Source organism: Enhydra lutris, unplaced genomic scaffold, assembly GCF_002288905.1.
Source record: "Enhydra lutris kenyoni isolate GAN:26980312 unplaced genomic scaffold, ASM228890v2 scaffoldscaffold96, whole genome shotgun sequence".
Classification (NCBI taxonomy): domain Eukaryota; kingdom Metazoa; phylum Chordata; class Mammalia; order Carnivora; family Mustelidae; genus Enhydra; species Enhydra lutris.
The window spans coordinates 3,742,103-3,756,564 of NW_019154180.1; the positions used below are offsets into that span (position 1 = coordinate 3,742,103).

The 14,462-nt window shown below is 42.6% G+C and overlaps 1 protein-coding gene across 1 annotated transcript; it reads left to right on the top strand.

The window, feature by feature from the left end:
• Positions 1 to 10,103: 10,103 nt before the first annotated feature.
• Positions 10,104 to 10,880, top strand: LOC111139132 (olfactory receptor 3A3-like; the record flags this gene model as incomplete). The annotated part of the gene is given in 1 exon segment (XM_022491286.1): positions 10,104 to 10,880. A coding segment is annotated over 1 exon segment (777 nt), but the record flags the coding sequence as incomplete, so codon positions are not given.
• Positions 10,881 to 14,462: the final 3,582 nt, after the last annotated feature.

A 14,462-nucleotide genomic window follows, 5' to 3' on the forward strand; every position in this document is an offset into this window, starting at 1 on the left:
GGAGGCGGAGATTGCCTACCGGTTCCTGACTCCAAACGCTGAACTTCAAGGACCAGTTCGGAAGGAGCTCAGCGTAAACGGAAACATCCTGACTGTGTTGGTTTTATGGTGGTCCGGGGGAGGTTGGTGGCGAGTGGCTGGGGACAGTGCGAGTTCGGGAGGAGCTGTAATGGGAACAGGGAAGGGGTAAGTCTAAGGAAGGAGTGTGATGCTCCAGGATTGTTGCTGTGCGAAGGGACAGATGGGCGATGTACCCTTCCGCCCCTCTCACCTGAATTTTATTTCGTTTTCCCTGTTAGCCGACTGACTGCCGAAGACCCTGGCCAACTCCAGATTTCCATCACCTCCTGTCTTGACCAGGTTTCCCTGGTGATTCGGACCGTGCAGCGCATTGTGCCTCCCTTTTTCTCTAAGCCGCAGCAGGATAAAGGGGGCTGAACCGAACTGCGTGTCCCATCCTCGGGCAGCCCTGACTGGGCCACTGATTTCTGCAGTAGTTGCTCCTTTATTATTAGGGCCTAATCTTTTGCCTATTTTGGCCCTTGGGCACTTGGGATCCAGGTGTTTTCTTTGGTAATTATATGTTCAATAAATTCACAAAATAAAACACCTGCTATTCTGTGTCTGAGTTTAATTTTAGCTTCTCCACCTCCTAAGATTGCCTTTGTTCTCATGTTGAAGGAGAGGTTCTGGAATTCAGAGATTCAAGTAATATAAGGCAATTGAAGACATTTAGGAAATGGGAGAAATTATTGTGTCCTGTTATTCGATATGAACTACTGTCAGCATGTGGGACTATCGCCTTAGTTTTATAGTTGTATTTATGTATTAATCTAAAACACCAGAGGACCAAGTAAGAGTTTGTGGCTTATTGGCCTTGATTCAGATCTGTGAAGAAAAGTGCTGGGACAGCAGGTTAAGTGGGTCCCACGCCACCCTCTGTACTCACCTGTTGGCTGAGGCCTCGTCCCCCGAGGCTCCCTCCTTTGTGCGGCACTCTTGCATCATCTCTCCCCAGAGTGTTCCTCCAGTTCATTGTACCGCTGCTTTCCTCCCGGAAGTCATGACAAGGGTCCTTGAGGAAAACAAAAGGGGCAGTGGTCCCCCTCGGGCAGGGGGACGGGGGAGGAGAGGAAGTAGATTATTCTTCGCCTTCCCCTGAAAGACGCCCTCATGTAACACCAAGGTGGGGCTGCTTACAAAGCAGCAGAGTGGCCTCGGAGGGGAATGGCCGAGGCCCCAGTGCGAGAGGTGAGTCTGGGATGGAGAGAGGAGGAACAAAGCATTGTCTGGGGACAGTCCACACTGCAGAGAGAGACTGAGCTGTGTAGAACGCTGGGACTACATGAACTTGTACCTGCCTGGGTGTCTATAAGTAGGTCTTCCAGAAGAAGCTGGGAAAACAAAGGCAAACCTGTCTTGTCTGTGAGGAAGGTGTCAAAGCAAGAGGGTGACCAGTGTCTACAATGGCTTCTGGCTTGAGGGAGCATTTCATTGAGCAATGTCACCAAAGAGAGCCCCAGACTGGAACTCAACTCTCCCTGTCAGTCCTCTTACTTTCTACTGGGTAGACAACTTTTTTTTTTAAGATTTTATTTATTTATTTGACAGAGGAGAGAGAGAGAGAGCACAAGCAGGAGGACCGGCAGGCAGAGGGAGAGGGAGAAGCAGGTTTCCAGCTGAGCAGGGAGCCCGACATGGGGCTCAATCCCAGGACTCCGGGATCATGACCTGAGCCGAAGGCAGACGCTTCACTGACGGAGGCCCCCAGGGACCCCTGGGCAGGCAGCTTTAATATCTGAGGCATGTGGCAGGTCGACCTGAAGCTAGAGAACAAGGATGTTTCTATCAACGTGAAACACCAGATTGCTACGATGAGAGGTAAAAGTCACAGGATCTTGTCCATAGATGCAGAAAACGCACTTGACAAAATACAACGTATTTTCATCATAAAAACCTTCAATAAATTAGGCATAGAATTAATAAACCCCAATATAATAAAGGCCACATATGACAAACCCTGCAGCTAACATCATACTTAACGGTGGAAAGTTGAAAGCTTTCACTCTAAAATCAAGAACAAGGCATGGCTGGGCAGAGGCATACTCAGTTAAATTTCAATCCTTAAAAATTAAATTCATTGAGAATTGGGTTTGGGCCTAGCAAATGCTTACAAGACATATTTGTACTAGAAAACAATGTGCAGTAGACACACATCTGAAATTGAGATTTCGAATTGAGAGTTCTAAAAACGTCAATCAAGGTAGCTGGCACTATTCACCAGATGGTGTAGGTCGGGGGCCAATAAGCTCTTCACGTAAGAGACGCGGAGCTGGCATTAGCCAGGAGTTTGTAGCTTCCCAATCCCTGTTCTGTGTCTTGACCAGCTGGGTTGGCTCATTCTCTCACCTGCTGAGAACGCCTGTGAAAATCTCTAAATGTAACTTTGGACTGGTCCCTTTTACCTATGAATCCTATTAATTCTTGCATCATGGATTTTGAACATATGTTATTGGCACAAACATATTTATGATCATTTTCTCTTCCAGATGGAGTATTTGCTACTTTTATTATTATGAAATGTACAGTTTTCCTTGAATCTGATTTATCTAATACGCATACAACCATGTTAGCCTTCTTCACTCACTATTTATTTGTAAGTCCTTTCCCATCCTCTTACTTCCAACCTACCAGTCTTTATATTTTAATTATGTGATTCATGTAGACAGCACATACTTTGGTCTTTTACAAAATCTAACAATGTCTCCTTTTAAGTTGGATTGTTTGGCAAATTCACGTTTAGTATAACTACTGATATGGTGGGATTTAAGTCTGCCATTTCACTATTCATTTTTTGTTTGTCCCTTCTCTTTTTTGTTTTTGTTCAATTTATTTGAGGCGAAACGCACACATGGAAAATTACACACTTTTAAAGTATACAGTTTTATGAGTTAGGACAAAGGTGTACACAGCAAAAGTCAAGATACAGAACATTCTCATCACTCTCACAATTCCCCCTGTGCTTCTGTACAGACACTCTCCCCTTCTACTTTCTGCCCCCAGACAACAAATATAGCTTAGGTTTGCCTACTCAGCCTAATGGTTTGGAGATTCATCTAAGTTGTTGGGTGTATCAGTAGTTCATCCCTCTTTGTTACCGGCCGGCATTCTATTGCATGGATATACCATAATTTGTTTAACCATTCACCTGCTGATGGACATTTGGCTTGTTTCCAAATTGGGATTATTACTAATAAAGTTGACATGAAAATTCATGTACAAGTCTTTGCTGCAAGGATATACATACATATATATATATATATTTTTTTTTTTTTTTAAAGATTTTATTTATTTATTTGACAGATAGAGATCACAAGTAGGCAGAGAGGCAGGCAGAGAGAGAAGGGGAAGCAGGCTCCCTGCTGAGCAGAGAGCCTGATGCGGGACTCGATCCCAGAACCCTGAGATCATGACCTGAGGCTTAACCCACTGAGCCACCCAGGTGCCCTTATATATATTTTTTTAAAGGACATATATTTTTAATTCTCTTGTGTAATAGAAGTGAGAGTTCTGGGTCATATGGAAAGTGTAAGTTTATTTTTTTAATTTAAAGATTTTTATAAAAATTTATTTATTTGTCAGAGAGAGAGAGAGAGATCACAAGTAGGCAGAGAGGCAGGCAGAGGCAGAGGGAGAAGCAGGTTCCCTGCCGAGCAAGGAGCCCAATACGGGACTCGATCCCAGGACTCTGGGATCATGACCTGAGCCGAAGGCAGCCACTTAACCAACTGAGCCACCCAGGCATCCCTATTTTTTTAATTTAAATTCAATTAATTAACATATAGTGTGTTATTAGTTTCAGAGGTAGAGTTCAGTGATTCATCAGTCTTATATAATAGCCAGTGCTCATTACATCACCATCCCCCCACCCTCCTCCCCTCCAACAACCCTCAATCTGTTTCCTATGATTAAGAGTCTCTTATGGTTTGTCTTCCTCTCTGATTTCATCTTGTTTAATTTTTCCCTCCCTTCCCCTATGATCTTCTGTTTTGTTTCTTAAATTCCACATGAATGAGTTCATATGATGATTGTTTTTCTCTCTTTGACATATTTCGCTCAGCATAATACCCTCTAGTTCCATCCACGTCATCACAAATGGCAAGATTTCATTTCTTTTGATGGCTGCATAGTATTCCATTGTATATATACACCACATCTTCTCTATCCATTCATCTGTGGCTGGACATCTAGGTTCTTTCCATAGTTTGGCTATTGTGGACATTGCTGCTGTAAACATTTGGGTGCAGGTGCCCCTTCTGATCACTACATTTGTATCTTTGGGGTAAATACCCAGTAGTGCGATTGCTGGGTCATAGGGTAGCTCTATTTTCAGCTTTTTGAGGAACCTCCATTGTGTTTTCCAGAGTGGCCACACCAGCTTGCATTCCCACTAACAGTGTAGGAAGGTTCTCCTTTCTCCGCATCCTCGCCAGCATCTGTCATTTCCTGACTTGTTAATTTTAGCCATTCTGACTGGTGTGAGGTGGTATCTCACTGTAGTTTTGATTTGTATTTCCCTGGTGCCGAGTGATGTGGAGCACTTTTTCATGTGTCTGTTGGCCATCTGGGTGTCTTCTTTGCAGAAATGTCTGCTCATGTCCTCTGCCCCTTTCTTGATTGGATTATTTGTTCTGTGGGTGTTGAGTTTGCTAAGTTCTTTATAGATTTTGGACACTAGCCCTTTATCTGATATGTCATTTGCGAATATCTTCTCCCATTCTGTCAGTTGTCTTTTGGTTTTGTTGACTGTTTCCTTTGCTGTGCAAAAGCTTTTATCTTGACAAAGTCCCAATAGTTCATTTTTGCCCTTGCTTCCCTTGCCTTTGGTGATGTTTGTAGGAAGAAGTTGCTGCAGCTGAGGTCTGAAGAGGTTGCTGCTTATGTTCTCCTCAAGGATTTTGATGGATTCCTGTCTTACATTTAGGTCCTTCACCTATTATAAGTCTAATTTTGTGTGTGGTGTAAGACAGTGGTCCAGTTTCATTCTTCTGCATGTGGCTGTCCAATTTTCCCAACACCATTTGTTGAAGAGACTGTCTTTTTTATCCCCCCATTGGATATTCTTTCCTGTGGCTAGTTTAAGTTTACCTTTACAAGAAACTGAAGAACTGTTTTCCAGTATGATTCTACCAATTTACACTCCCACCAGTGACGTATGAGATTTCCATTCCATCTATATCCTCTTTTAGTCATCCTTATGTCTTTCAACTTTATTCCTCTTTTTCAAAATCTGATTTGCCTATTCTAGGTTCTTTGCACTTCCATACACACTTTGAAGTCAGCTTGTCAATTTCTGCAAAGTCAGGACTTTCATTGGGTTTGCATTGAATTTATAGATTGGTGTGGTCAGAATGTACTTCTTAAGAATACTGGGTCTTGGGGCACCCGGGTGGTTGGTTAAGCCTCTGCCTTTGGCTCAGGTCATGATCTCAGAGTCCTAGGATCAAGCCCCAGGTCAGGCTCTCTGCTCAGCTGGAAGCCTGCTTCTCCTCTCCCTCTGTCTGCTGCTCTGCCTACTTGTGTGCGTGCGCTCTCTCTTTCCATCAAATAAATAAATAAAATCTTTAAGAAAAAAAAGAATACGTGGTCTTCCGATCCATGCACATGATCTATTTCTCCATTTATGTAGGTTTTCTTTAATTTCTCTTACCAATAGCTTTTAGTTTTCACTGTAAAGGTTTTGCACATACGTTATTAAATGTGTCACTAAGTGTTTCACGTTTGGGATACTATTATAAATGATAGTGATTATGTTTTTGTAGCTTACTTAGGATTTTCTACATACACAAATATGTTATCTCTGAATGAAGATAATTCTATTTCTTTTTTTCCAATCTGTATCACTTTTATTTCTCTTTCTTGCCTATTGTACTGCCTAGGATTTCCAGGACAATGTTGACTAGAAGTAGTGAACATCCATACCTTGTTTCTCAAACTTTGGGGGTGGTGGTGGTGGGGTTGTGATGAATGACATGGATTGATTTTTTAAAAAAAGATTTTATTTATTTATTTGAGCGAGAGAGTGAGAGAGCATGAGAGGGGAGAAGGCCAGAGGGAGAAGCAGACTCCCCATGGAGCTGGGAGCCCAATGTGGGACTCGATCCCGGAACTCCGGGATCATGACCTTAGCAGAAGGCAGTTGCCCAACCAACTGAGCCACCCAGGCACCCTGGATTGATTTTTTTTTTTTTTTAATGAAAACCAGTCTTTCATTCTTAGGATAAACCCCACTTGGTCATGATTGTATCATCCTCTTTATAGGTCACGCGACTGAATTTGCTAATATTTAATCAAGTTTTTTCTTGACCAGGATATTGGTCTATGGTTTCCTTTTCCTGCAATGTCTTCATCTGGTTTTGATATTGTGTAATGCTGGCCTCATAAAATGATTTGGAAAGTGTTTCCCCTCCTCTGCTTTCCGAAAGAATTTGTATAGGATTGGTAATATTTGTTCTTTAAGTATTTGGTAGTATTCACTAGTAAAGCCATGTGGGCCTGGAGTTTTCTGTTCCATTTCTTTCATAGATTTGGGGATATTCATGTTTTATATTTCTTCTTGAGTCAGTTTTGGTAATTCCTTATTCGCAAATAATGTTCCTGATATTCCCTGGTTACACTCTTTTAAAAAATCAGTTTTCTTGTTATTTTTTTAAAGCTTTCAGTTTCATGGATTTTTCTCTATCATTTGTCCATTTAACACTTTATTCATATCTGCTCTTATCTTCATTATTTCTTTCTTACCATGTGTTGAGATTTTAGTTTGCTCTTCTATGTCTGATTTTTTGCAATATTGTTCTATCAATTACTACAAGAGGAGTGTTAAAATGTTTACCTCTGATTGCAGATTTATCTATTTCTCCTTTCTTTTCTGTGAGTTTTTTAAAATTTAAATTCAATGAGCCAACTTATAATACATCATTAGTTTCAGATGCACTGTTCAGTAATTAATCGTTGCATATAACACCTAGTGTTCATCTCACTACGTGCCCTCCCTAATGCCCATCACCCAGCTACCCCATCCCCCCCACCTCCCCTCTAGCAACCCTTAGTTTGTTTCCTAGAGTTAAGAGTCTCTTGTGGTTTGTCTCCCTCTCTAATGATTTCCCACTCTGTTTTTCCCTGTTCTGTGAGTTTCGTTTCATGTGTTTTGAAGCCCCTTTATTTGTAGCACATACATATTTAGAGTTTTAGGTCCTCTTCATGAAGTGACCCCTTTATCATTAGCAAAACTCCTCCATTCCATCACCTTCCTTGTCCTGAAGTCTACTCTGCCTATTGATATAGGCACTCAAACTTTCTTAAGATTAGAGTTTGTGTGGTATATCTTTAACCATCTTTTTACTTTTACCATATCTTCATGTCTTCATATTTGAGGTGGATTTCTTTTTTTTTTATTAAAGATTTTATTTATTTATTTGACACAGAGAAAGAGATCAGAAGCAGACAGAGAGGCAGGCAGAGAGAAGGGGGAAGCAGACCCCGCCAAGCAGAGAGCCCAATGTGGGGCTCTATCCCAGGACCCCGAGATCACGACCCAAGCCAAAGGCAGAGGCTTAACTCACTGAGTCATCCAGGTGCCCTTGAGGTGGATTTCTTTTTTTTTTTAAGATTTTATTTATTTATTTGACAGACAGAGATCACAAGTAGACAGAGAAGCAGGCAGAGAGAGAGGAGGAAGCAGGCTCCCTGCTGAGCAGGGAGTCTGATGTGGGACTTGATCCCAGGACACTGGGATCATGACCCAAGCCAAAGGCAGGCTTTAAGCCACTGAGCCACCCAGGCGCCCCTTGAGGTGGATTTCTTATGCTTAGTTTTCTTATGCATAGTTTTGCTTTGCCTTTTTATCCACTGTAGCAATCTCTGCTTTTTAGCTGCACTGTTTAGACCATTTACAAAAATTGTAAGTAATGTTATGGTTGAGTTTAAATCTGCCATCCTGCTGTTTATTTTCTATTTGCCCCATGTGTTCTGTGTTCCCCTTTCCATATTTTTATGACCTCTTTCAGTTTGACTAATTTCTAGAATTTCGCTATGTGTGTATATATTTTATGTCTAGGGTTCTAGGGTTTCTAATAAGTATTTTATGTTATTATAGACTACCTTCAAATAATTTCAGATCATTTCACATTTAATGTAAGGACATTACAATCACCCCCTCATCTCCTTTGTACGCTTTTATATATTTTATTTCTTATAGTGGTTATAAACCCCATGCTATGTTATTCACATTTTTGCTTTAAATGGTTTGCTATGATAGAAAGAAATTTTAAAATGAGAAAAATATTTTTATATTTACTTACATACTTTACATTTCTGGAACACATTTTTTTAAAAAATTATGTTCAATTAGCTGACATATAGTACATCATTAGCTTTTGATGTAGTGTTCAACGATTCATTAGTTGTGTAGAACACCCAGTGCTGGAACTCTTCATGACTTCACGTAGATCCAAGTTCCCATCTGGTATCACCCTTCTTTGTGGAGAATTGTTTTTAGCATTTCTCATAGTGCAGGCTTTCTGTTGACAACAAATTATCTCAGCTATTGTGGGTCTGAAAAAGTCTTTATTTTTGCTTTCGTTTTCATTGAGGTAAAATTGGCATAATATAACATAAACCATCAGTGGCATTTAGTACATTTACATGTAAAAAGATTGCCAGGCAGGGCTGGCACAATGAAGAGAGTAGCTAGGGAAGTTGGATAAATTAGCCCCGGATAGGAGGGCAGAACACTCTTCTGCTGAGGCAGGAAATACGCAAGGGTGTCTGCTGTTGTGGGCAAGTCTGAAGGTCTGATATGGGGCACGGAGCTGACAGACTTCTTGCCTGATGATGAGAGAGGAGAGGAGAGTGTATCATTGAGGGCCTGGCAGGCCATGGGAAGGAATTTGGCTTTGGCTCTGAGTGAGATGGGAGGCACTGAAAGGTTCAGAGCAGGAGAAGGAGGGACCCAACTAATGTCTTTTTTTTTTTAATTAACCTATAATGTATTAGTTGTTTCAGGGGTGCAGGTCTGTGAATTATCAGACTTACACATTTCACAGCACTCACCATAGCACATACCCTCCCCAATGTCCATTACCTAGTCACCCCATCCCTCCCCCACCATCCCCCAGTCACCCTCAGTTTGTTTTGTGAGATTAAGAGTCTCTTATGGTTTGTCTCCCTCCTGATCCCATCTTGTTTCATATTTTCCTTCCCTACCCCACCCCACGCAACCCCACACCCTGCCTCTCAAATTCCTCATATCAGAGAGATCATACGATAATTGTCTTTCTCTGATTGACTTATTTCACTCAGCATAATACCCTCTAGTTCCATCCACATCATTGCAAATGACAAGATTTCATTTCTTTTGATGGCTGCATAGTATTCCATGGTATATATGAACCACATTTTCTTTATCCATTCATCTGTTGATGGACATCTAGGTTCTTTCCACAGTTTGGCCATTGACATTGCTGCTATAAACATTTGGGGACCTGACTAATGTCTTATCGCTGATCCTGAGCTGGGGCTCTGCTGGCTTGGTGATGGGGAAATAAGGGTGCCATTGCAGATCATTACAAGATGTAGGGCCTTTACTTAGGTAGAAGTTTCTGAGGGATTTTCTCCCTCGGAGGTGCATGCACTGTGGCTTCAAGATCTGAGCAGCTCCTTTTGGTGTGGGCTTGCCGTTTCCATTCTCCTGGCCTTGACCTTACCACTGGCCTCCTGATCCTAACCCCCCTCCTCCAATTCTGAGTCTTATTTCCTTAAGCTTGAAACCTGTCTTCTTTGTCCCTGGACCTTCCCTCACCCCCCACTGCCTTTTAAACTGGAACCTCCAAACGTAGATCCTCGTCTGACTCTGAGTTGGACTCTACAGGTTTCTGTGCCTGGTTCCATGAAGCTGGGGAACGAGACCCTGGTGTCCCATTTTCTTCTGGAAGGGCTGACTGACACAGAGGAGTTGCGGCACTTGCTCCTTGCAATTTTTCTGCTTGTCTACATAGTGGCTGTGGTTGGGAACCTGGGCATTGTCAGCCTTATCGTGATGGGCTCCCAACTTCACACCCATGTACTTCTTCTTAGCCAACCTTTCACTACTGGACATTGCATATATCTCCAACACGGTGCCCCAGGTGTTGGTACACCTGCTGGCACCAGTGCGGACCATACCCTATCATGCCTGCCTTACCCAGATATTCTTTCTCCACTTCCTGGCTCCCTGAGAGTGCTTCCTGCTCACAGCCATGGCCTACGACCGCTATGCGGCCATCTGCCAGCCCCTGCACTATCTAGTCCTCATGGGCCCACGGACCCGGACAGGGCTGGCTTCAATCTCTTGCCTGCTTGCCTTGGCCAACTCACTCATCCACACCATCCTTGCGGCTCTACTCAAGTTCTGTGGGCCTCGCCTTATCACCCACTTCTTTTGTGACCTCCCTCCACTGATGAAACTCTCTTGCTCAAGCACGCAGGCCAATGAACTCGCCCTGTTTTTCTTCAGCTCTGTGGTGGCTCTTGCGCCCTGTGCCTTGGTTGTGATCTCTTATATGCACGTCGTGGCTGCTATTCTCAGGATCCACTCCGCTGAGGGCCGACGAAAAGCCTTTTCCACCTGCGCTGCCCACATCATGGTGGTCTGTGTGTTCTACGTCACTTCAGTCCTCTGCTACATCCTCCCCAGCTCTGCATACTCAGGCTCTCGGGACCGGGTGCTGTCCGTGCTGTATGTGGTCCTCACTCCCATGCTGAACCCCATCATCTATAGCCTGCGGAACAAGGAGGTGAAGAGGGCTTTGCTCAAGGCCCTTGGGAAAGAAAGTGCCTCCTAGGCACTGGTTACATCAACTCCCACCACACTCGCTCTCTCTGCTGGGGCCAGCACATGCCTGATGCTTTGGGGCTGAATCCATTTGGTGAATCCTGTTTTGTGTGCCAGGTCTCCCCTCCCCATTTTCAGCCAAGATCCAATATTTCTGTTGTGGTTCTTGACTCTGATACATTGTTTTCTGTTTATGGAAGTCAGAGTGGTCATTGGAGAAGTTGTGCAGTTACAGAAACTTATAAAGTGATTCTCCCCCAATAACGCCTGTACAGTCTCACCACCCAGAGGGAACCACTGTGAACATTTTGATGGTTTCTTTCAGGTTTCTTTCTGAACTACAAATGTATGTACATGCAAAATTAAAATTGGAAAACAAAACTGGAATCATAGTGTATTTACAATTCCGGATGCTTAGATATTTTAAAATTTTCCAACTATAATATATGCTTATTATAAAATCATTCATACCTTACACAAAGATGTGTTGTTAGGAAGTAAAAATTTCTCAAGATATCAGTGTCTGTAGTAACCACTCTGAACAGTTTGATGTGTGTTCTATTTTTTTCCCTAGGATATATTATTCCGCATTCATCTTTTTTTTTTTTTTTCACAAAGAGGATCATACCGTTAAAGTGGGCATTTAGTTAGACATGAGCTGGAGGCAGAGGTGGTGATAAAGAGGTGATAGGTTAGAAGCCTGAGGACACCCTGTGCCCTCTTCTTCCACCTCAGCCCCAGGGTAACCCATAGCTTCATTATAATATATTTACATTGTGGTTTCAACCCCTCCTGTCCCCCCCCCACAACCGACCCTGAGGGAAGATGGCCCTGATAGTTCTGGCAATTACCTTGTAGGGCCCAAAACTCCCCTTCCCAACTGGTAGGAGTCCCTTAGATGATTGGAAACAACCTCAGTCAGAGACCCCCTCCCCCTGCTAGCTATGACCCATAACCTATACAAACAAAAAGAAATGACACCCCCAGCTAGTCCCGGTGCAGTTGCCACGTCTGGGCCTGTCCACTCTCCCAACTTGAGAATGTACTGTCCTTAATAAACTGCTTTGTGCTTGCTACCTTCCTTCCAGCTGTCTTTATTTGAGCGCGGATCCTCATGTAACTCTTTGGTGGGGGATCCAAGAGACTTTCCTGCTGGTAACAATACCATGTACCAAATGGTCTGTTTACAATCCTTGTTCCATGAATTCTATGTTCTTGTCATTTGTACAATTTTTCTACTGGGTTATTTGACATTTTTTTTAAAGATTTTATTTATTTATTTGAGACAGAGAGTGAGTGAGCACAAGAGTCGGGGGAAGGGGCATAGAGAGAGGGTGAAGCACTCCCCACTGAGCAGGGGGCCTGATGTGGGGCTTGATCCCAGGACCCTGAGACCATGACCTGAGCCGAAGGCAGACACTTAACCCACTGAGCCACCCAAGGGTCCCCTACTGCGATGTTTGTCTTTTATGTATTTATTTCTTAGAGTTATTTACATTTTAAAAATATTATCTTTAGTTTACCATTTGGGTTACTAATGTTTTCCTAACTTGTTTGTCTTTTTATTTTATTTATTTATTTATTTTTAAAGATTTTATTTATTTGACAGAGATCACAAGTAGGCAGAGAGGCAGGCAGAGAGAGAGGGAAGCAGGCTCCCTGCTGAGCAGAGAGCCCGACGTGGAGCTCGATCTGATCCCAGGACCCTGGGATCAGGACCTGAGCCGGAGGCAGAGGCTTTAACCCACTGAGCCACCCAGGTGCCCTGTTCATTTTATTTATGATGTTTTCTTCCATAAGAGAGCCTAACATCTTTGTGTAATTAGACATTGGTGTTTTTTTTTTTTTGTTTTGTTTTTTGTTTTTTGGATTTTTGCTTCTGGATTTCACATCCTGCTTTGTTTACTATTTGACTTATAAATAACTTTCTCAGTTGAGTCCCATCTGATGCTTTTATGGTGTTCTCTACCACAAATAACTTGATATTTCCTTGTATTTAGACAGATTCATTTTTTAAAAGATTTTATTTATTTGACAGAGAGAGATCACAAGTAGGCAGAGAGGCAGGCAGGGAGAGAGAGAGAGAGGAGGAAGCAGGCTCCCCAGTGAGCAGAGAGCCCGATGTGGGGCTCAATTCCAGGACCCTGAGATCATGACCTGAGCCAAAGGCAGAGGCTTAACCCACTGAGCAACCCAGGTGCCCCGACATGGATTCATTTTTATTCATGCATGGCTCCTGGGTTTTGTATCATGCATACACTTTTTCATCAGGACTTTCTCCTTTTATTTTAATGGTTTCATATTTTTTTTTTAAAGATTTTATTTATTTATTTGTCAGAGAGAGAGAGAGGGAGAGAGAGCAAGCACAGGCAGACAGAATGGCAGGCAGAGGCAGAGGGAGAAGCAGGCTCCCTGCTGAGCAAGGAGCCCGATGCGGGACTCGATCCCAGGACACTGGGATCATGACCTGAGCCGAAGGCAGCTGCCCAACCAACTGAGCCACCCAGGAGTCCCTGGTTTCATATTTTTTAATCTAATTGTATGCTTTCACTTTCTCCCCACTTGATTCCTTTTTAAAAATTATTTTAAAAAAGATTTTATTTATTTATTTGACAGAGAGAGACAGCGAGAGAGGGAGCACAAGCAGTGGGAGTGGGAGAGGGAGAAGCAGGCCCCCCATCAAGCAGGGAGCCTGATGCAGGGCTAGATTCCAGGACCCTGGGATCATCATCCAAGCTGAAGGCAGATGTCCAACCTACTGAACCACCCAGAAGTCCTGACATCTTGAGTCTTTATTCAATGTACAGTTACATTCATCCAATTTTTTACATTATGTTATAATTAACATCCTGCTTGATTCTGCCTAATTTGCACATGCATTTCTCTATGATAGATTCCCAAAGGTGGGTCAAAGGGAGTGAACATCTTAAATATTAACAGAAAGTGCCAAATAAATGCCCACATGCATTTTACTACTTCTTCAACTGATAAGAGTCCTTGTTTCTAACCGTAACCTTGTCTAACATTGGAGGTTGCTAACTAGTTAAATTAATCCTCCACTAAAATCTGTTCTGGTGTCACTGAGCAAATCCTAAAAGTAAGACTTGAAAGGATCAAACTGTTTCCAAGTAATAAAGAATCCCGGAACAAAGCCCAAGAATATGTTTGGGAACACAAATGCCAAGGCAAAATTTCATGATGTCTGGCATTCAATCTAAAATTACAAGGCAGGTGAAGAAGCAGGAAAACGCAATTAATTAATTAATTAATTAACCAGAAACAGGCATCCAGATTGGAAAGAAGAAAGTAAAACTCCCTTATTTGTATACAACCTGATCATCTATGGAAAAAAACTGATGTAACCCACAGAAAAACTACTAAAACTGTGGGCAAGTTTAAAAACGTTGTAGGAAACCAGATACAGTACAGAGAGCTAACTCCTTTTCCTGCCCCGCTTAACTAACTGTCTCAACCAGTTTTCTTTACAGATCTGAAACAAGGTCAGTAAGCCACAAAATTACAATTCCACTGTTTCTGGGTTGTTTGATCTCGTGCAAACTAAGTCTGGGTGGCTCAGCTGGTTTAGTGCCTG